This window comes from Vidua macroura, chromosome 7 (assembly GCF_024509145.1).
Source record: "Vidua macroura isolate BioBank_ID:100142 chromosome 7, ASM2450914v1, whole genome shotgun sequence".
Lineage (NCBI taxonomy): Eukaryota > Metazoa > Chordata > Aves > Passeriformes > Viduidae > Vidua > Vidua macroura.
The window spans coordinates 40,726,367-40,749,442 of NC_071577.1; the positions used below are offsets into that span (position 1 = coordinate 40,726,367).

General features: G+C 38.5%; 2 protein-coding genes across 12 annotated transcripts in view; both read right to left on the reverse strand.

Annotated features, from left to right (window-relative positions):
• Nucleotides 1-75: 75 nt before the first annotated feature.
• WDSUB1 (WD repeat, sterile alpha motif and U-box domain containing 1) lies at nucleotides 76-18,426 on the reverse strand. 9 transcript variants are annotated; one of them, XM_053982887.1, is made up of 12 exons: nucleotides 16,836-16,863; nucleotides 16,320-16,435; nucleotides 14,283-14,696; nucleotides 10,867-11,051; nucleotides 7,943-8,035; nucleotides 7,149-7,242; nucleotides 6,846-6,879; nucleotides 5,085-5,125; nucleotides 4,892-4,998; nucleotides 3,794-3,973; nucleotides 1,776-1,910; nucleotides 76-481 (listed from the first exon to the last, which is right to left on the reverse strand). In XM_053982887.1, exons 3-12 carry the CDS (start codon nucleotides 14,678-14,680, stop codon nucleotides 327-329), a joined length of 1,422 nt encoding a protein of 473 aa, XP_053838862.1. In that variant the 5' UTR covers nucleotides 14,681-14,696; nucleotides 16,320-16,435; nucleotides 16,836-16,863; the 3' UTR covers nucleotides 76-326. The 9 variants fall into 9 exon arrangements, with proteins under 9 accessions (XP_053838862.1, XP_053838863.1, XP_053838864.1 ...); XM_053982888.1 differs by lacking the exons at nucleotides 16,320-16,435; nucleotides 16,836-16,863 and adding an exon at nucleotides 17,485-18,426 and having other exon boundaries at nucleotides 14,283-14,337; XM_053982889.1 differs by lacking the exons at nucleotides 16,320-16,435; nucleotides 16,836-16,863 and adding an exon at nucleotides 17,017-17,087 and having other exon boundaries at nucleotides 14,283-14,337.
• Nucleotides 18,427-20,084: 1,658 nt separating this feature from the next.
• Nucleotides 20,085-23,076, reverse strand: part of BAZ2B (bromodomain adjacent to zinc finger domain 2B) — a 110,828-nt gene continuing 107,836 nt past the window's right edge. For all 3 annotated transcript variants that reach the window (XM_053982874.1, XM_053982876.1, XM_053982875.1), the window contains exons 34-36: nucleotides 22,276-22,538; nucleotides 21,512-21,655; nucleotides 20,085-20,625 (exon numbers count right to left, since the gene is read on the reverse strand). In XM_053982874.1, the coding sequence (XP_053838849.1) occupies nucleotides 20,472-20,625; nucleotides 21,512-21,655; nucleotides 22,276-22,538 (561 nt within the window). In that variant the 3' untranslated portion in view covers nucleotides 20,085-20,471. The remainder of the gene's footprint in view (nucleotides 20,626-21,511; nucleotides 21,656-22,275; nucleotides 22,539-23,076) is intronic.

Genomic DNA, 23,076 nt, shown 5'->3' on the forward strand with positions numbered 1-23,076 from the left:
ATCCTATACTTTGCTATTTCTTACTTTCTGAAGGACTTATTTGGCAAGATGAAGACTCAAAACTCATAAACATAGTAAAAATTATAAGAAAATTTTATTTGAAAAACTGAGTTTGAGTACTTGATTCTTAAACAGAAATACCACAAAGTAGAACTACCAGGAACTTAAAGTTCTTCTGGGAATTTCCACCAGTGAAGGTTTAACCAGCCACAGATAGAAGAGAAACACAAGTTTTTCTTTCCATTTGTTTCTGATACAATTAATTCCTCCAGCTGCATAAAATTTCAAATAATTTTAACAAACAACTTCACAATTAAGTGGTTTAACTATTTCTGCTGAGTCTCTAGCCAGCGACTAATGGCCATTTTTAGTGTTCTGTTTGGTGTGAGCATAAGAGAGTGGAGAGGAAGATTCGTCATGGGACTAGATCGTCTATTGCTGATCCAGTTTTCCATTGCTTCCCTTTCATAGGAATAGCCATCTGCAAAGAAACCATCAACAAAAGCTCATATTACAGAGGCTTGGGCACTGTGGCACTGTGCAGATGTTAGCTGTTTAAATGTAAAAGGGAAGTAAGGAAATACATCTAAACAGGAAAACTGAGATCTAGAATAAGTACACTGTATGTGAAATCTTTACTGTGGATGTAAACAGTTCTGGCTACTTTCTTGTATCTCTCTGCCTGCAAAGCACCAAAATATATTACGCAAAAGTTAAATAAGACTTTTTTTTCAGTTTGAATGATCCATAATGTGAAGTAAAAGCTCAATACCATCAATTGCCTTACACAGCTAAAGCCTGCTGCTTTGCTAAACAGTCCACCTGGCTTACGCAGCCCTGAGCTGCGCCTGTATGGAGCTCTCACCACCTGCCGAGGTTCAGAACTTCAGCTCTTAGAGTTCAGAACTAGAGCTCTTAGCTGGTAGCTGAACCAGCTGATCCTTAACAGAAATTAAGCCCCAGCTAAGTGTCAGTCACCAGGAATATCTGTGGTGGAATACAAACCCGGGCCCTATGCCCCTCCTCTTGTCTCCTTACTCCTTATTGAGTAAGGAGAATAAAGCAACTACCACTCCAGCAGTTAGCAAATGTCTTCCTATTTTGGCCATTTTAATTCTCAGAAGTCTGCCCTAATACCTCAGAACTGGATGCAGTTAGTTACTGTTTACAGAGCAACAAATTATACTGATCTTCTGATGTTTGTATGCTCCTCCTTCCCTCTCCCCCCCAAGAATAAAACTACAAAACAATAGTTCTTCATAAAATGTTTTAACTACGTATCATCTTATGCTGCTGGCATATCATGGTTCCAATGGCTGCTGCATTTAAAGGAGTCTCATTCTGTACAAATTTTTAAGTGCCCTATAGATGGTGTGCTAAGCATAGTAATGAGGCTGGAGTTTTTTGAGATTTTTTGGGGGGGGGAGCTGGTTTGATTTGTTTGCTTTTCGCCCCACTGAATGCACAATTCCATTTTGCATTTACTGAGCCAACACTGTAATTAGGCTTGTTATTATATTTACAGAGGCACATAAAGGGAGGCACATTAAGAAAAGGAAGAAGTTGCTTGATACAGTATTTTTCTCCATATCAGAGCTGTAATTCAGCAAATTAAATGTTTATCACAATTCTGGTTTGTTGCAACAGCTATTTAGAATAGTTTATCTTTCTAGGTCTGATGTTAAAATAGGTGTGGGATCACAAAAATGGGCCTATCTTTACCCTACCTAATTACCCAAGTAATTAGTTTTAATCCACGTCATGTAAAGACATACCTGTGGCAATGACAGGATCATTCATAAGCTCTCTTGTTATAGGACATAGGAACTCATCAGGAACAGAAACTGAGATCATTGTCATCCTCAGTTCTTCAATTTTCTGGAGAACTTTACTGCGCAGGCCTAGAGACTCTGAAAAATTATTTGTACATGACGTGGACAGCACAGACAGGTAAGGCAAAGAGGTCAGGTCTTGGAATAGTCAGCAGCTGTGTTGCAGGAGACATAGCTCCATCTCACCACCTCCTAGAACAAAAGCCTGCAGCCAGGCCTTGCTCCCACTCCAGTCAGCTTTGCCACAGGTTCTCTCTCCTGCTGTGCAACAGGAACTTGGGGCAGTAATGAAAACAATCAGTAAAACCAGTGCAAGTGCAGCAGAGCCATGGCAGAGCAGTGGACTTACACAGTGTGAGTGCAGCACTGCCCTGCAGCCACACCCTGCCATGGGACACAAAGCAGTGCCAGTGGGAAGGTACAGCTGTGCACAGGTGCTGCCAGCACCTCCAACAGACTGGATTTCCCTTACCTTCACGGGCATTCAACACACCTGGTCATACCCACCTCTGTTACACTACACCTGCTCTACAGCACTGCTGTCTAGGGCTTACAAAGGCACAGCTGAAAGGTGCCTGAGCCTGTGGTTTTTAAAAGAACACTGATGTCCTCCAAACTGCTAAGACTGAAGAACTTCTAGAGATCTTTAGCAAGATCTTACATTACAGTCTCAGAGCAAAGAAAACAGGTTATCAAGGAGAGAAAGGACATGCTCATTCAAGCATTTGTATGGTGGCAGACACCTAAAATTTAGTTAAACAGGAATTTGAGTAACACAGAAAATGATAATTTTAGGCAAATAGTATTTTCCTATTTTGTAAATACTTGAGCTATGGCAGATAGAGAGCAATTTTTCAAGTCAGATATATGAGGCCATAATTTCTACATCTCTGTTGATTTCTTTCCCCACAGAGAACTCTCTTTGTAGCAGGTTACACTACATTCAATTCTCACAGAACATTCTAGTCAGCATTATCTGATTAGCCTCAGCTGGCAATTGCTGCAACAAAGTTTTAGGCTACTTCAATGCTAAGGAAAATGTTTGCATAAACTGAGGAAGCCAAGTGTCTTTCATGAATGACAATTCCTGACAGATTCCCAGCATTTCTGTTATTTCTATACTTCAACAAAGCCAGCTGTTACACAGAGATAATATGATCCAATATAGACCAATTCCACACACACACAAAAAGGGAGCAGTCTTCCTACAACGAACAATATCCAACTGTACTTTTTAAAAGGTTTCTTACCTCATTCAGCCTTTTGTTATACTTGACCTCACTTTAACAAACAGATTAGCACCTAATTTACACCTAAATCTGACCATCAAAATTAATAGAGAACTTGTATTTTGAAAGTTCCACTGCAGTTTACTATCTTTTGATTCCTTCTAAAATGTAATCAGTTTTGCAATAGAGCAATAGGACAGTGTATGAACCTGATGCATTAGAAATTGTCTGAGCCAGGCAAGCTTTGCTTGGTCCTTACCAAAAGTCATAATCAAATGCATGCTTAGGAATTTCACTGTTTGATTCAGTTAAAGATTGGTGAACACCCGCAATTCCAAACATGGCAGTTCTGCAGACTGATAGGAAAAACGATAGACCACCCTATTTACCAAAGTGAGAAACACAAATTATAGAGAAAATCTGAAATTCCTTTTCCGCAGCTTAATAATACAAGATTGAACAAGGAAAATAGAAACAAAATCAGGTAAGACCATTTAACAGCATCATTAGTAGAAGTGCATTGTATGTCTCCAGGTATGAGCAAACACACACACACAAAAAAGGAATACTGTGGACAGTGTAACATAAGGGGGTTTTTAACAGCCCTGGAAATGAAATAAAAAAAGGCATTTCAGGGGGAAAAATCCATGTATAGAACTCCTAACTTGCTTTCATTCTAACATTTCAAAGTACTCTAGAGATTAAAAACTATTATGATTTCAATACTCTTACCAATTTTTAATTCATTAGCAAGACTTTCCTTAGTAAGATTGAGTAGTTCCTTGCCATCAATATTATTCATTTTGAAAAGTCCAACAAAGTCTGCTAAATCCTGTGCACAGAGCCAGGCTGAAACATCATCCTCTGACCAGTCCTCAACAGCCACCTTTGATTCATTTTCTACAGTATATCCTTTGAAAATTAAAAAGAGTTAAAAAACAAAACAAACAAAAAACCAAATTAAAAACAAACAACACCATCCCCCGTCCCCCACAAAAAAACCCCACCACAACCCCCCAAAAGCAAAAAAAGAATGAAATTCTCAGTTCAAAGAAACAATGTCATTAATAGATCCCATTTTTAAGTGTTCTCAGTACTACACATTCTTCATCTTAGAAAATAAATGCTTCTTAGACATTGCTTTGTGAGGGAAGGCAGTAATTTGGGTTTACCTTTTACCTATGAATTTTCAAAGTTTAGAGGAATTAATATCTTAGATGCCTAGACCTCTGTCAAATTTGAATTGAACAAATAACTAGAAAAGTGCTACACACTGGAATCATCTTGCATGTCCTTGGAAGGCACACCAAAATCCAAACTTACTGTTGTGCTTTGAACAAAGAAAATCTGTACCTTTGTTCCATAAATTTTAGGTGCTGGTGTAATTTGTCCCATTTGTTATCCTATATTAATGGCAGTAATGTAATTTGTACAATTAGTTTTTCACCTATAACGACTGGTAACTGACAATTACACTTGCAATTAGCATATTTTCAACTCATCACAAATTATGGGTGTCTAAGAAGTCTTTCAACACTCTGGCAATAACATTCATCTCTTAAATGCTGTCCAAAGAATAAGCAATTGCAAATATCAGAAAAACAGATATAGCAAATTAATAAAATTAAGGTATGTCTAGTATATTTTTCCTTACAAAATAACAAAAAGAGAATACCTCTTCTGGGCACTAATCAGGTTAATTAGAAGCTAAAAAGCATGCACACAATCCTGATGTTACATATTAAGTGCAGGTAAGAATGAGGGATTTTTGCATCTTCAGAAGGTGTTTTGAATTTAAAAGAACAGATTTCAAATACTTCACACACTGACCTGCACAGGGTTGCTTAAGGTCAAGCTGCCATATGTGCACAGTTTTATCCATTGAGCCTGTGGCAAGTAAGGGACTATGTGGTGCAAAAGCACAAGTTGTAACATATCTACAAATAAAAAAAAAAAGTCTGAAAATTCATTAGAAAAGTATTTATTTTATTTATTAAACAGAATAATCATGCTGATTTCTTACCTTGTATGCTGAGACAAAGTATGAAGGGTATTGCCAGTACTCTGTAAAAGAGTTTTTGTGATCTTAAATCTTAAAGAATAAAAAAAGTGTTTCTTCACTTATTTGCTTCCTTTCAAAACAGGGAATATTGCTTCTTGAAAGGTGACAGAAGGTACCTTCAGAGAAGTTACACAACCTTGACAAAGCTGATCAGCAGCAGAGTAGGAAACGCAACTTGAATTTCCTGCTTTAAGCCCCTGTTCGATTCCCTGAAGCACTGTTCCCCTGCACAATCAGCCAGCATGGAACATTCAGGGAGAAGAGTGCCAGAAACACTGACTGAAGTAAATCCATATTGGCTGGTTGGTTGTGTAGATAAAGACATTTCTTCTACAAATCTTGTATTAGAAATGACCAAAAGGGTAATTGTGGGGGGTCAACCCACAAGCCTTCAATTGGACCGATAATTAACCACACCTATTTGGCCTATTCTCTATTTGGCCACTAAATACTAACTAAAAAATTAAATTCCTGAATTTTGGCAGTTTTAATTTATTACGGAAAGATTCTCCCTCCTATGAAAAATAGCATTTCTTTGACAGGTACAGACAGGTTGGAAAGATCATAAGCAAAACTATTCTGAATCACTAATTGATCAGTCAGCACTCCAATATTTCGAGTTGTCCAACATGATCAAAGTTCCCTAATATAGGTTGAAATCTCTCTCCCTCCCAGAAAAGTTTATTGTCCCTACTTTTCCCCACAGAATCACAGGACAGTTGGGGACCTCTGGAGATCATATAGTCCAACCCTGCTGCTAAAGCAGCATCACCTAGAGCAGGTGTCCAGGCAGGTTTTGAGTATCTCCAAAGGAGAATTTCAGAACTAGAAAAGTTATTGTCTCATTTGATAAAAACCTAAGGCCATAAAAGCTGATGAACAGTATTAAGAAATATTTAGGCTGTGGTTTCCTTCATCTTCCAATTTTCTGAGGCTCCTGAACTCTAGAGGACATCTTACATACCTGTCTAAACGTCAAACTACTAAAATAGCTGGGCCAAAAACTGTGCAGGTATCGTATTAGTGATTTTGAGGAAAAATTTTAATGCTAATTTTAAAATTGTATCAATACAACAAGTATATGCTGAGCAAACTGAAGAAGTTTAAAATTTGTTCATCCTTCATTTCCAGCAAAACTATTATTTTTTAGTACTATAAAGTACTAAAGGTATATATACCACTTACAAGTGAATCATAAAGGAGATAATGTTATTACAGAAAATGCTTAAACAATAGGTTTTAAAGACATTGTACTTAATATAAAAATTCTCTTGAATTCTTTATTATGCTTCTATTTTATGTGCACTTTACATATAACTAACTACAAAATTTCTATGTTCACCATTCCTGATTTTATGTCAAAAGGTACAGTCTTCCTTGCTTTGAAAGCTAAGCTAAAGTTAGGATAAGAAAAATATCCTTCCACTTCAATATGAATCTTGTAACACTCGTAAGTATGGAATTAATTGAGTAACACCCTACTGCAGAGAAATCAATTGACAAATGCTCACAATGTAAATAAAAAGTGAGAAAGACTGATCAACTCTCAGGAGATATTTTTCCTTAGACTCCTCCCCCTCCTGCCCCCAAATGCACAGTAAATATTTTGGCTTAGTATCATTTGTATTCTTTAGTATTTTTTCATTGATACAACACTGCAGAAGCCTTTTTATATTTAAAGGCAACACCCCAACACATGATCCTGTATTATGCTATACTTACAGTTTCATAGATTATGACGCACTTGTCCACAGACCTTAAAAAAATACATTGACATTAAAATGATGCAGAGAAGGAAAAGGAAAGTGTTTCATTAACCTTTTCCACAACCCAAGATTTCAAACTCAATCACCTACAAGACACAGACTGATTGTAAAGACACTTCAACAGCTCTAGAGGTCACAGAACTATTTTTTAATTATTGATAATAAATATTTAGAAATCTTTAACTCTTTTGAACTTTCTATTTTACAATATTGAAGCATGAACCTGGACAGCCAGACATTTCAACAAAGTGCTGCTTACCCCGAGACTATCATCTGTCCATCACATGAAAATGCACAAGCCAGAACTGGGGCAGAGTGCCCATTCAGTGTGCACTTATATTTTAACTGAACACCTGAAAATACAAAAGGTAAATTATTACATATGGCTATATTTGACAAGGTATAACATAAGCTGCTTTAAGAAGCCCAGAGGTCCACCAAAGATGTGACTGTAACACACTGTTTACAAAAGAGGGGATAAAAAGATCACAGAGAAAACTTCCCCTTTGTATATCTCCAACTTTATCACTTTGTAGTCTTAGCATGTCTCACAAGGTTTTAGATAATTAAATGTGTATATGGACACACAATATTAATCCTTACATACTTTTATATAAAGGAGATTACAAAAAAGTACCCACTGAAGACATTTTTGGCAATTTACTTAGTCTCTACATTGTAGTTTTTGCAGGAGCCAACATTCTTTTCTCCAGCTCTTATTCAAGGATATACTGAAACATGAAAACAAACCTCTCCCTGGCCAGGCAGATTAAGAGGTTTCAACCTATCAACCTGTTGAAAGGCCACGGTAGAATTTTTTTTAAATCTTTACTTTCAATACTTGTTGATAAATAGATTGCTAAATACAATCTACATGGCCCCACATCACAAAGTACTGGATGCCATGGCTGTTCTCCAGCTAACAATTAAAAGAAAACTTTCAACTTGTGGTTAGTTTGGCTGTGAATCCAGTAGTATAAATTTGATTTTCGATTTAAATTGTCACTAAAGACCTAAGACATTGGTATATTCAAAAAACATTTCTATACAAACCTAAGAAATCTGCAAACAAAATAAGCCAGAGTTTGATATGATTATCTTGTCCACAGGAAGCCATCTGGAAGTATTTCAATCCATTTTCACTATCTGATAAAAATAAAATATAGAAGTGGTAGTCAGACACACTGAAAATAACAGCAGATCAGTAAACTACATCGGCATAAAAATAATTGCAGAAGTTCTGAAACAGTTTGGACATAAGGAATAGGCATCTTTATACTCTTTTCTGAATAAATAGATTAAGACTAGAGCTGTGCTCATGTTTTAAGTTTTATTGGTGGGAAATGTTTAAATTCTCTGATTATACTGCTAGATTCTTTAAATCTAAATTACATGGTTATATGCATTTTTCCTACAGTTCCACAATTCTCAAAATTAACCACATACACATGTACAAAATTTGAGAGTATCTGACAGGGAATTTTCATACTTTTACACATTCAACTTTTCACTTTTATAAGCTGACATTTCATGACTGCAGTCCAGCCAAACACTCGGTAAATACTGCATTAAGTGTGAAATACAACAATAACAGTTTCATAGCCTTCCCTTCTTGATTCAGTGGCTATGAACATTTCTGAACTATCATGTTCCACGAGTGGACTGTTAGATGCATAAGAAAGTGGTTGGATGGTTGCAACCTGAGGGTAGTGCTCCATGGCTCAGAGTCCCAATGGACCAGTGGTGTCCCTCAGGGTTCTGTATTGGGATCAATGCTATTTAATATCTTAATTTAGATATTTAATAGGCAGCAAGAAGGAAGCAAGCACACCCTCAGAAAATTTGCAGACGACATCAAGCTGAGTGGTGCAGGGGACACAAGAAGGACAAGGATCTGGGAGGACCCCAGAGGGACCCAGACAAGCTCGAGCACTGGCCCATGGGAACCTCAGGTGCTGGTGTGGCAATCGGATTGGGGCAACCCCCAGTAACAATCCAGGCTGGGGGGTGAACAGGTGGAGAGCAGCCCTGCCAAGAGAGGCTGTGAACATGGCACCACTTACCAGGTTCAGATCCAGCTTCACCTCGGCCTTCCTCATCCCCTCCCTACACAACTGTAATTCATCTCTATACTTTTCCCAGGTTACATGTCTTTGTTCCCACTGCCTGTGCATTTGCTTCTTGCCTTTTTATTTGACCAGCATTCTTGACTCAGCAATTCAAGTCTCTTGTCCTCCTTGTCCAATTTCTGACTCCTGGGGACCACTGACTCTTGCACTCAGTAGAAGACTTTCCTAAAGATCTGCCAACTCTGTTCCATTCCCTTGTCCCTGAGGGCAGTCTCCCAGGGGATTCCACTGACAACCTCCCTGAAGAGCTGGAAGTCTGCCTTCCTAAAGTTCAGGAGCCTGCCTCTATTCCTTACCTCACCTATATTCCTTAAGATGGTACCAAACTCCACCACAACTCCACCACAACTGCTCTAGATCCCATGAGCTCCTAGGCAACTGTGACTGAATCCATTTCAAAGGCAGAAGAACCACCTATTACAGCCTAAAGCACAAAGAACCTATCAGACACTCTGGATCAAAACTTGCTCTGAATTAAGCAGGTAAAGAGAGTCTCAGTTTAGAACTATCTCTAATTGCACTGGATAAGCACTACCTGTATGCATTTCATAATGTGTTAAATCTGCCAAAAATCCCAGAAGGTTCAACCATTGATGATTAAACAGCAACACACAAAAGGAAATACGTTGACTTTCAATAATATATAGATTAAAAAATCAAGAATTATCATTAATCAGCCAGAACAAATCCACAGTGCAGTAAATACCTGCTTTGTTGCTTTTTATCTTGGGAGAAGGCTGTAATTTTTAAACCAAGAGAATAATCTCAATATGAAATGGAGTGGTGGAAATTACACTCCAATCTGTTTCAGCTGCAACATATTTTTTGCCCTCAGATGCAACTCTTAGTTCACATGGAGTTTTTTGTGTAGTATTTTCACCAAGTAAGATCCTACACCTTTCAGAGGGCACATATTTGTTTGATTTGGTATTGTCACTCATAAATTCTCTGTTCTGAAGTGTATGTTCACATCCTTCTTCCTCAGGTTCCTCCTGCTTTCTTCCCCACTGCTTCTCTCCTGTTTTCTTCCTGCTCTGCACCACCTCCTTAGACAGGGTGGTACACAGACAGCAGTACTTACTGCTGAGTTCAGCACTTGAAGATGCAAGTGGCTGCCCAGTTATAACTTCTGGGGCCTTTGAAAGGGCAGCTTGTGTATTCTGAATACAAAAGCCTAAATATGTCTATGAAGATCACCTTGTCTCAATAGTAGATCTGGAAAGCACAAAAGTATACACACAAGTATATACACAAGCTTGTTAAGTCAAGTTGCTGCATTACATCTTAAAGCTGACAAAGAGGCTTCTTTCCAATTTCCTAACCGCCATTAGAAGTAAATGACTGTGATCAAATGCTAAAACAGCTCCAAGAGTTTTGAACATCTTAGTGGAATGTGGGAGATTCTGGGCTTATTACTCCCCCAAATTCCTCTAAATGACAAAGTCAGGCGCAGGAAAATAGCCTATCTGTTCATATGCCACAGTTCAAGCATTTAGCTTATTAGGTTTAGAGATCTCTGCATTGTTTTAATCCAGTCCTGCTCCTTGGCAACCAAAGTATGAAAGAGTCAAGTGGGAATGGTAATCAAACACTGCATCTTCTAAAACCCATGGGAGTAATTAGCTACTCAAAGTTATCACCTTATTTGTTGACCTAGTACATTCCTTGCCACCAACCTGACCACAACCTTTACTTAAGAATATTCAGAATATTTCAAACCATCAGCTCTTCACAAGGTCATTTGTATCTTAAGCACCAATGGCAAAAAAAAAAATGAAAACAGGAGCTAGGGAGAAATAAATATCTCTTTTTTTAGATGTCCCTCCTCTGATGAGTTGAATAACTAACCAGATACTGGATGTGAAGAAATATCACAGCAGGTAACGCCAAGATCATGTGCTTTTTCATTATACAGGCATCTCATTTTATCATCCCAAATGGTTAAATCACCACTTGATGATCCAGTGACAAAGAAGTTTCCATTGGGAGAAAATGCACAAGCCATCAAAGAACCACCTTTAACTTTCCCAGATCTGAAAAGTAAGAGTACACAGGATTTGAATTGAGAGTAAGTAAAGTTCTACAAAGTGACCTCTCAAATACAGTCTGATGCAACTCTTCTAAGGTTTGCACTTTGGAACTAGCTAACAGAGGAAAGAGAAACTCAAACCAACTATAAAAAGAGAGTAAAATAAGCTCTGCAGGAGGGACCATTACAGGGGACCATTCCGGCTCTTTGACAGTAGGAGGAAAACATGAGATGGAGGCCCAAGGCAATAATTTTAACTGAGTGATAAAATTATTATCAAACTAAAAACAATTTGCATGGATTTAACACTTAAAAGGCACAATGCACTGTTAAAATTCTATGGCAAGATACATTTTAAAAGTCAAAGATAAATATACAATTATAAATAACACAGTTTTACATGTACACAAACAAGGGGAAAAAAGACTGACAATTCTTCTGGTTTTAGAGACAAAAGAGAACACTTACTAGCCCATACAATAAGCTGTAGCTGAGTAGAATACTTCCTGATTTATGATGTAGGATTAATCTTGCACCACTTGTACACAAGAGAAAACAATGTGGAAAAGAAATCCTGTATTTTAATTAAGTCAGCCAAAGCACTTTGTAAAACTGATCTTCAAAGAAAATTTCTAGCAGACATGGAAGTGTGGTCAACCCTTAGGAAGGAAGTGGGGTCAACCTGACATCCTTTACATTATCTGATAACCTAAATTCAATCGAAAGAGTCTCACTCCTTTTAATGGACACCAGATCCAGCCAAGCAGGCATAGCTGAGTCTTTAAGTGTGGGGAGAAAAATCACAGCCATGAGAAACAGTCACATGACAAGAAATGTCAGTCCTATTTACTCTGTCATCATACTTTGTAGAACAGCTGCTAATGCTCTTTTACTGACAGAAATTTTATTTACTGCCACAGGTGTCAAACTTAATGTTACAGAAGACAAGTCAATTTAATTTTCCTCAGTGTCACACTAATCAGACCCATGACCTTCTAAAAGGCATTGTCTCCCTTAATTCTTTTATTAAGAATACTATCAAATCCACTACAGTGCTTCCCATTTTTATATGTACAATCCTTTTTCTTTAGTGTAGCCTTTACAACTTTCCTTCTTTCACACAAAAAGTTGCAGATTCTGCTCTGAAATCAACGGTAAAATAAATAGCATTGTGCATACATTTAAAATTCACAGGCCAAATATCAGTTTTGTAACTTACTACTGAACAGGAAAAAGAAACCAGTAAGAAACACACATAAGTCAACTTGCTTTCCTGTTGTTCACATCCAACATAGAACTTATTTAAATAGCCACCTTCCTTCACCATTTTGAACTATCAATTACAACAGCTGAGTAGATGAGGAGCAAATTTTATGTAATTATATTATAATTACCATCCATATATTTAGTCAAGTAACAAAACAGTGTAGTAAAATGTTTTCTCATTTTCAGCATCAACACAATCAACTGTTTCAAAAGAAACAGAGGATTGACATTAGATGGTTAACTAACTTCCTCTGACATAATTTTTAAGTACTTTGATGATTTCTATGTTATACTGATTTCAACTATTTAAAACAGGACATGTGCATTTTTCTACCTGCAATTACAAATCACAATAAAAATATTCATCAGTTGAAAATACATACACATCCCGAAATAGATATAAAGTTAAGTTGACTACTGCTGGCCTGTTAACAGTTAACACTGTTGTAAACACTCTGAAATGCACTTTTAATAGTTGAAGGGGACAGGATCGGAATGTTCAAGTTTTTTCTTATTTCTCTACAATGAAAACACCAAAGCAGAATAATTTCTGCTTGTAATAACAATATAGTTTCTAAGTAGTCATTAGACATCCACCACTCAACTACAAGAAAATTAGAATGTATGTCTAAAACATGCATCACTGCATGTATTAAGAGCATACAATTATAAGAAATGTTGTTTTTATATTTCTGGGTTTTTTCCTTCAGTAACAAGCATTCTGAATAAAAAAATATAATCTCTTCACTAGTAATGTCTCAAAACAAATAAACCCTCAGATTTTAGAATACTAATGACTGAATTTCCCAATTTTTCTTAAAGATAAAACTAGGAAAAAATAGGTTATCAGTACTTCTTTACTGTCTGAAAACAAAACAAGCATTTCAGTGTTTCTTTATGTATTACAAAAAAAACATGGTGGCAAAAATCTTGGACAATTTATGGACAAATTTCCAGATTTACACAATTTCAAGTAACTATAATCAATCATTTTGAAAAACTGTACAGTTCCCACATAAATCACTGCTGCGGAAGGCAAAGAGGCCACAAAACGAAGGACATGCTTGACAGGGGACTACCAGCATCAAACAATTCTGTCTTTCAGAAACAGCTGCTCCCTCAATCCTAAGTGAAACATCAGTTTGCTTAAATTCTTAACTACTTTTCTAACTTCAGAGAGTAATTTAGTTGCATAATAAGCCCTAAAACCTAAATAATGTCTTGCCCAAGTACAGATTAAAACAACTGGCCTAAAGAACTCACTGAAAGATAGAGACATAGAGAAGGACTCTGAAGATAGCTGTAAGGTTCATGCCTTTAACTGTGCAACACCAATAAATATGCTCATCTGCTTTGTTTCAAATGTTTCTTGGAAACCTATGCGAAATGTTGACTCTCACACTTAACTTATTTAGCACCAATACTTCTTTCAGTCACTTTATGTCTTAAAATGTACAGTTTCAGGACAGGTCCATAGTTTCCAAACTCTGGTTGCTGGATTACCAGCAAGCTTCTAAGACCTTCCTGGACTCCAAACTTCTAGTAATTAAACAATTTATACTACTATATGTAATGCAATACAAAGCACACTGTACAGTCAGGCTCCACTAACTGTGTATTATGTACCACAGTTTGCTGAGCCACTGTTTAGAAACCAGATGCAATGCATCCTGATCTCATGTTAAATGAATGAAAGGAACTTTAAAAAAAAATCAGGATTTAGATGTACGATAACTTTGCAAAAATTAAAGCTTCTTGACTTCGCGTTGTTTAACTTAAAAAACCAGAAAGCTACTTAGCACGTCTCTCTCTCCTACTGATAATCTTTTGGTCACCTAAATCCTACCCCCGTTTCTTTGTGATAGCCATCGGTGGTGTAAGTCTGCATATCTTATATACAGTAGAGCATACTGCTTGAACTATATTTCCCTCAAAGCAAAGTATTTGTCAAAAAATATTTGGGACTCACCGGTACAGTTTCATGGACTGCACGTTCCAAAGAACCACGCTGCCATCCGCTGCCCCTGCCAACAGATAGGCGGCCTCAGGAGAGAAGCGGCAGACCCTGACGGGGCTGGCCCCGGGCTGCTGCAGCACGGCCAGCCTGCGGCCATCGCGGGTGTCCCACAGCACCGAGGTGCCGTCCGTGGAGCACGAGGCCAGCACGAGTCCCGACGGCGAGAAGCAGCAGCAGTGCACGGCGTACGTGTGACCTTGCAACGGCGAGTACGGGAGCTCAGCGAAGTTACTCAAAGAATAAACGCGAATTGTTTTGTCCAAGGAACAAGTAGCCAAGCACGATGATGAGAAGGCACAGTAATTAACATCATCACTATGATCTGCTAAAGTGTGAATTAATGTCGCCATTTGAAAAAATAAAAATCTGAAAAAGAGTTTAACAGACTTAATTTTCCTGTTTCATAAATGAAACATACTACCTCAGCAAGACAAATTCTGAAGGAAATAAAAAAAGAAAGAAAAACTCATTTGCAAAGGCAGGTTTTTCACCTAGCATTGTTTAAGCAGAGAATCATAAAATCACAGATCAGTTTGGGTTGAAAGGGACCTTAAAGCCCATGCAGTTTCAACCCCTGCCATAGGCAGGGACACCTTCCACTATCCCAGGTTGTTCCAAACCCCATCCAGCCTGGCCCTGAATGCTTCCAGGGATGGGGCAGCCACAGCTTCTCTGGGCAACCTGTGGCAGGGCTTCAGTACCCTCACAGCCCAGAATTTCTTCCTAATCACTAATCTAAACCTACTCTCAGTTTAAATCCATCCCCCTTTCTATCGCTGCATGCCCTTGTAAAAAGACCCTCTACAGCCTTTTTGTGGCACTTTCCAGTGAAGACTGAGACAAAAAAGTCATTGAGTACCTTAGCCTTCTCCACATCTTGGGTAACCAGGTCTCCTGTTTCCTTCCAGAGGGGGCCCACATTTCTCCTAATCTTCCTTTTATCACCAACATACATATTAAAGCTTTTCTCGTTGCCCCTGACATCCCTGGCTGGATTTAATTCCATCAGGACTTTAGCCTTCCCAACCTAATCCCTGACTGCTCAAAAGATCTCTCTGTAGTCCTCCCAGTTGACCTGTCCTTGCTTGCATCCTCTTCCTTTTTGTTTGAATTTGTCCAAGAGCTCTCTTCTGCTTACTTTCACAGATAGCAACAGTAGCGATGGCAAAACATCAGCGCAGTAACACATACTTGTGTTGCCAATCCGAAGCTTGACCAGACCGACTAAAACATTTAAGTCAAAATGTGAATATTAATTGGGTGATCAGCACTGGAACCTCTCCAGAAATTGCATTTGCTGCTACACAGAACAACAAAAGGCAATGTGAACTTCACACGCATTTTCCCAGGACGTAAAATTGCTAGAACCAGTTTAAATTGTATCAGACAAGTGATTTACACTGCTGAGGTCAGGGAAATCCCCAAAGAGGTACATTCCAACCAGTTACTCCCCATGCTGCAGATGACAGACAACTTTCTTGAGAATAAATGCATACAGCCTTCAAAATGAAGTGCCTACAGCTCTTATAAGCTGTTTATAATGAAAAAAATCAGTAATACTATTTATATTGAGTTAACTTATATAATAGTCTTCTGTTGTAGATAAGTGCTTTATTCCAAATAATTCAAGTGCTGAGGCATCCGTGAACAAAACCATATATACTCACTTTTTTTTTTTTTTTACTTAGAAACATACACACAGACACATATGTTTGTATGTATGTGGACCTGTAAGTATGTATAAATGTAGGCACACATAGGCAGAGGTAGGTACATATACACACAGACACAAAGGTGCATATGTAAGGGCAAACTACTTGTTCTCTTCAGACAGTGTATGGCACACCGATTTAGTTAAAGACAAGATCACTGAATACTACCTACTTTAGCTTCAGGATGCTCAGTTTTACTACCACTCTCTTTAAAATCATTATACAAATGAAGTAGTATCAATAACATATCTTAGCTGCAGAAAGAAAATAAACATACTTTCTTCAACTATGAGAAACCGAAGAGAAAGCTTAACATCTAGAAAGATGAGCTGAAAAAGGCACCTTGATCTCACTATCAGGAGACTTTCAGGAGCTCACTTCAGAAAAGCAAACCTAAGAACAAGAGGTTTCTGTATCAATAAATCGACTGAGGGAGCTAGGAGCAGCGGGAGCATTCGTCACCAGAGCAACGTTCAGCACCACAGCATCATCTCCTCTGGCAATTACGTATTTTTTCTCATAATCCACAAACCAGCAGCACAGGCCCACAGGAAGAGCTACAGCAATTCTCGACGCGGCTGGCAGCCCTCTCCCTCTTGCTCTTTCCCGTAGCTTAGTCCCATCCAACCCATCGCGCCAGCAGCGCGGCCTGGACGCGCTCGGAAGGTCGGCGGAGTCACCCCGAGCTCCAGTGGCACGTGTCGGGTAAACAAGACCCTGCCCCGGCTGCGCGGGGGCCCCGCGGCCACCAGGCACGGCCGCCCGGCCGGCCATGAGGGGATCCCGCCCGCACCTTCCGCGCTCCGCCCGCGGCGCCTCCTGCCTCGGCCACCCCGGCACGGACCAGGGAGCTGCGCACGCGCGGTGCCCCCCCGGCCTCCCGGCATGGTGCGGTCCAGGCCGAGTCGGCCCGCTCCGGGCCGCACCACTGCGCGGTGGCCGCGGGGGAGCCGCGCTGCGTTTCCCGCTCTCACCGGCGCTATTGGTCCCGGCCCCGAGGCAGCGCGGGCGCGGATCGTGCGACCTTCAGCCCTCCGCGCCCTCAGCTCCGGCCCGGAGCCGCACAGCAGCCGCCGGCGCTACGGCTGCCTTGGAACGAACCCTGCGTGGGCGCGGGCGGTGCCAGCGCCTGTGGGATGTCGGCGGGGCCGGACGCTCTCCCAGCCGTTGCCGCGCCCTCACATTAGAGCTCTGCCGGGCGCCAGCCGTGTCCGAGCGGGCAACGGGGCCACGCTCTGCTGCTGGGATCGACACGGTGACCGCCGCAGCCAGGCCTCCGCCCGCCACAGCAGAGCGATCGAGCAGAACGAAGGGGAGTTCCGAGAAAGAGTGCTCCCCCAGGCCCAGCAGCGTCAGGTAACTTACACCATCGCCCTCTCCCCCCCTTCACATACGTGCTGCTCAGCAACTCATGCATAATAAATGGTTTAGCCGGCACCTACACATTTTGAGGAAGACTAAGTCACTTTCTCGGAGTCACTGTGCCCAGGAAGCATTCCCTAAATGATCGGCCTTCCGTGTTTAGTCTGGACCATCTCACGCTCCGTTTTGTAGCACTTTATTTGATTGCACACTCTGTGATCCACGGCTGAAGCCTGGCTTTTCACTGTTCTGAATCCTAGGTGACAGACACTTAAAAAGAAGGCTTTAGACCTCCTTTTAAAGATACATATTTTGATTTTTAGCTGCTTTTTTATCATCCCATTTTTTTCCAAAGAGATGACAAGAGACAAAATAGAACTCACACTCCACCATAACATTCTTCATTGAGTGCTGTTACAGATTTATAAAATAGTAAGTTTGAAAGTTTCAGAATAAATTCTGTAAACAAAGACTGGCACACTTTGTTCAGAGAGGATGAGAGCACACTGGAAAATTTTTCCTCTTAAGAAAACATACATCAACAGGAGAGAAAATTAGCAAAGAGGAAATATTACAAACATTTTTCTAGTGGTTAAATCCCTGCTCTTTTCTATGGATATATGAGGGCATATGCATGACTCAAGCTTGCCATTCAAATATAATACTTCCTGTAAATTTGATTTTACTGCAAGAGTAATGAAGACACTGGCTGTTCGCAAGGAAAGCGATACACTGGCCACGTCAAGTTAAGAGTTGATGCTTGTCTCACTGTCATTACTATAGCAGTAGATGTTGCCACCTTCCCAGCTGTCCAGCTGAATTGGGATACAAACTGAAAAAAATGCAACTTGTATTAAAGATATTGTATGTAGTGTAGCTGGTAACCTGATATTTTAGAAAACTAACAGTTCTAGTATTGCAGACAAAGCATTAACCAGCACAGAATCTGTAAAAAAAATCATTGAAGAACTAGATTTCTCAATTACCTAAGCATATTTATAACACCTTCTTACAGGATTACCATCATAAATTCAAAACACTGATTAATCTTCACATCTCTGGTACATGTCAGCAAACCTCTTTACTGAAGTCTTCAGAAAGGTCATGAAAAGGAAAGCCATGGAGCAGTCAGTTTGGGAGTTCATGTTAGCATGCAAGACTGTCTGACACTCAAATGTGATTTTTTTTTGTTCAAAGTAATAAATATTATTCTAACAGAACTTTGGAATAAAGGAAGTATTACTGAACAAGATATTCTGGGGAGAGCAATGGAAACATTAATTAAAAAATAAGCACTAAGACTCAAACATGGCAGACCTAGTTTAAAAGCAAAAACCAACACTTCAACATTATTTTGAGAGAACTACAGGTATTGTGGTTCCACAGTATTTGTTTGTAATTTCTGTATTTTCTTCAGTCAGAGCAAGGATTATGATTAATGCCCTTTTACAGGCCAAAAAAGGGACAGCACCTTACATGGACAGCGGTTTCAGAAACATGACCAAACGTGCATTTCCACGTCCATAAGGACAGTGATCAACCTTGCACACCTCCGTCATTTACAGGCAGGGAACTGCTCTCTGACTGCTTGGTAATTGCTTCCTTATGAACTACCATTAAAAGCCCAAGAGAATTAGATTAATCATAAAAAGAATTCAATGTTAAATGCAAGACTCCCAAGATATTATCTAAAAAATACCCCAAACAAAAAAACCTGTATACATACGACCTGAAGTATTAAAATTGTCCAGAAAATCTGGTTTGCAAAACAGTCTTTTATTGTATCCGTGCCACACATACTAGTGAAAAATAACACTCCTAAAAAGGGAAAAGAAAAAGAATGCTACCTTTCCACAACATTTCTTTTAAATAAAACTTCAAGTACTCTTACATTAGTACAAAAAAAATTCCCATCTATCTGCCCCAACAGGCCACCACAACACACAGTAGATAAAACACAGTGGTTACAAATGTCTTCTTTTGTTATTCTGTGGCAAGGCAAATGGAGGAAATGTTTCTATGAAAAAATACTGTGTGCGTAGGAAATTGTCACAATTTTCTTCCACATGGATACAAATGATTATACTTGGATTTGAGGCCGTGGGGGCTTGAAATTATATAACAAAATAGAAAAAATGGAAAACTAATATCCCCTACACCCTGTTTTAAAGGCAGGCACTACCAAGATTAAGGAGACTCCACAGTGTTGGTAGAGGATAATTACTGTACAAGCCATAGAGCTATAATTACCTTAAGACTAAAATAAAATGCTACCATCCTCCTAAGGCATAAACAATAATGTCTGCAAACAATATGTACACATCATACATATTTAAAACAAGACTTAATATAAACAATAATGAACAGTATATACATGTCTCAATTTTTCTTCACTGTCTTGAAATACAATTTAACTACACAAGTGATGCAGCAACATATATATAAATGTACTTGTAACTCTACAGTAAAGTTTAATTTTTAGTGCCTTCACAGCACATCAGTGTAAACAGTTTTACTTGGCTTTGTTTTATATTTTAAAACATTCCTTGTTGTATTTTCAACATTTAAAGCAATTTTCTAGTTCTTCCTTTTCACAGAAAACGAAGATTCTGAATGCTGTATAATCATAAATAATTCATAAAATTAAATACATTCACTAAAAAATAAACTACAAAGTAAAAAAAATGAAAAATAGATATTTATTGAAAGGGAAAAGAGAGACGTTTCCCCAAGTAGAGCTCTGGTGGTTGAATATTCAGTGCGTTTTGATAAATTGCTATTGCACTATTAACACCCCTTCCTTTCAAATTCTTTGGGTGTGCTTCCCTGTTCTACCTAAATTAGTTTGTTAAAACACACAAGCCAATAACCAAGGGCCATGGTTGCTGTAGGAGTGAAGCCTTTAAAACTAGTATCACAACTCTGTGATATTTTGAAGGAAAAAATTAGTTACGTATGTGCCTTGCACTTCCATGTAAATATAGTTCACATTGCTGGTCTTAACAGTCCTCATTTAATGGAAGGAAAAAAAAAACTTAAAAGAAGAAAAAAAAGAGTTCTAGTAGCTTCAGCTCACTTTGAAAATCTCTGTCCATTTTTTTTCAAAATACTTCCTCATGTTGTGGCCAGCCCTGCCTATGTCAGAATCATCTTCATTGAAAGTTTCACAGTTGTCAAAAACAAGCCTGACATCCAGCGAAAATGCTTCAAGATTAGGGTACCTAAAAGAAGAAAAAAGTGAATGATTTTTGGAACATAGAGAATCACAGAGGAAAAATACTTCAACTACATGAGAAAATACTGAAATAAGAATTTAAATTAGAATTTCTAACAAGAGAATGAACATCAGTGAAAGGGAATATGCTCTAGTCACTGTTTTGTTATTTTCCTCACAAGTTTTGTAAGGTAGAATTTCATGCCTGTACTCAAAAAACTTTTAGAAAACTAATTCCTCCCTCTCTTCAATAGCTTTCTAGCTAAAATGCTATGGCTGTTTTCCATTTATGCATCTATTCTTGCATTCAGTGTCTTTTCAAAATGTTGAACAGAGCTGAATTTATCTAAATTAGGAACAAATGGGTACAAAAAAAGGCTGCCCAAATAATCTTGTGACACTGTCTTTGCTAATTCTTTTTATTAACCTGAACATACCCCTGAATGGCCCAAAGAGTGTTCCAATATTCACAGGAATTATTAAAAATAAGAACTGAAGTTACAAGTCTAGTGATATGAGCAGATGGGGAGCATTTAAATCTCATATTCATGGGAGAAAAAGTCTGAAGAACCACAGCTGATTCTCTCTGACATGCAATAACACTAAGGCGTCTCCATGAAAAAAGATTTTTTTTTTTATTGTTTTGGTGCATTTGACCTGGCAGTTTTATCTTTTTTCAGCCAGTTCCACACATTCTCCCATCCAACATGCTATTTCACTCAGATATGGCAAAGATAAGAGCATACAATTAAGAATTTTTATTTTGACTGTAAAAGTAATCACAGATGTGTCAGAGCTGAACGATATTGTTTGGCTAATTTTAAACATGTATTGTATTTCAGTGTTTAAATATTTTTTAAATGTAAAGTACAATTTACAATAGGTTTACTTACTGTCCACTACTTAGCTTGTCTCTAATGGTAGAAAAGTCCATAGGTTTTTTAATAACTTTCTTATAACCAGGAACAAGTTTCAAGTTTACAGGAAGTAAGAAAGGCCAGGCATCTTCATGAGTTTCCAATTCGGAGAGAATCATACTAAATAAAATAATGTTTCAAATCAGTATTTTTTAATTTTATTCATACATTCACAGTGTTTTCATTATCACATGAATTCCCTATGAACTGCCAACTATTCACTTTACAAAAGGAAAACACTTTATTCTGCACCCTGTGCAAGGCTGAGAACAATGTACACAGAGACAGACAACTAAGAAACTAAAATAGCATTATGTTCTCTCCTATGTGAGATGAAATTCTAATGATTAACATTCCAAAAGAAAACATGGTCCTGCAACTTTGATGCTCAGTTGATGCCAGCTGCTAATACAGACTTTCCAAGAGCGTGACAAGGCTAAACGGTGTCCCTTTTGACCGAGCAGCAATGCTACCACAGCAATGGTCACAGCAATGCCCGTCTGGACATTGCGGACATTGTCTCTGATACCCTTGAGAAAGGTGGCAGTGCCACTGCTACGGGGGCTGGGCTTCACTCCTCTCCCAGAAGACACAAATACACACACACACACACACAATGCGTGTATATATGTACATTTGTCAAAGAATAGCATTTCTGCTTCCCAGAACAGAGAGAAAAAGGATCAAGTACTACTTGTTTCAACAAGACTTACCCCTAAATTTAGCATCTGACACTTTACCTGCATATAGCCAGGTCCTTGGAGTCTCCATCTCTCTTAGGTTTCTTAACAGCAGTGCAAGTTTCTTGCTTTAACTGGCTTACACAAACATTTTCATCCATTTTTCTTTTTTTAGTGTCTGTTTTTCCTCTTTTTAAGGCAACACTTGTAGTTGCAGAGTCTTCATCCTCTGTTTCTCCTGCTAATTTCCTGCTTCTCTTTTGTTCATTGCTTTTTTTACCTTTAATTTGAAGCTTTTTTATCTTTAGAGTTTGACCACTTGCCTACAATAGAGACAACTGAAATAAGTAATAACCTAGAAATTACAGAAACCTCTGTTATCACTGACAGACAGCAATGAAGATCAGAAACAGAAGCACCAAAACAAATTAAATATTTAATATTCGAGATTATTCACTTTTTGCTCTTCTCTGAAGGCAAATAAAGCTGCAGAAATTCCTGGTACTCATGACCTAGGTTCTCAACTTGTGACAATACAAAAGCACCTGACATTTAAATTAGTAAAATAATACTTCCTAACAACCAAGTTGGCATAATCTTAGACAAACATTAGTCCATTACTAAATGACTGATACAAACATACAAAAAAAAAAAAAATCATTAAGTTTTCTCTCTGATTTTTCTTTTGAAACAGAACCTGAGATATTGGTCTGTCAACACTTAATGATGAATTTTCAAAGACAAATACTGAATAAATTTTAAAACAGAAATTAAAAATTATGGTATTGAAAAAGCATGAAAATTCTGGACCTACTTGCATTAAAAAGCCCATAGTTTAGAACAAATAAAACTGTAGCCTTT

Bases quoted from the DNA above. Each gene is read 5' to 3' on its own strand.
- WDSUB1 (XM_053982884.1), bottom strand. From the start codon at position 15,314: ATGTCAGGGGCAACGAGAAAAGCTTTAATATGTATGTTGGTGATAAAA. The intron at 14,697-15,189 runs GTACTCAATGAC...ACTCTTTTTCAG, and splicing joins AAGATGTGGAGAAGGCTAAG to ATTTTTATTTTTTCAAATGG. The intron at 8,036-10,866 runs GTTAGTTATTCA...TATTTTTATCAG, and splicing joins TTCTTCACATCCAGTATCTG to ATAGTGAAAATGGATTGAAA.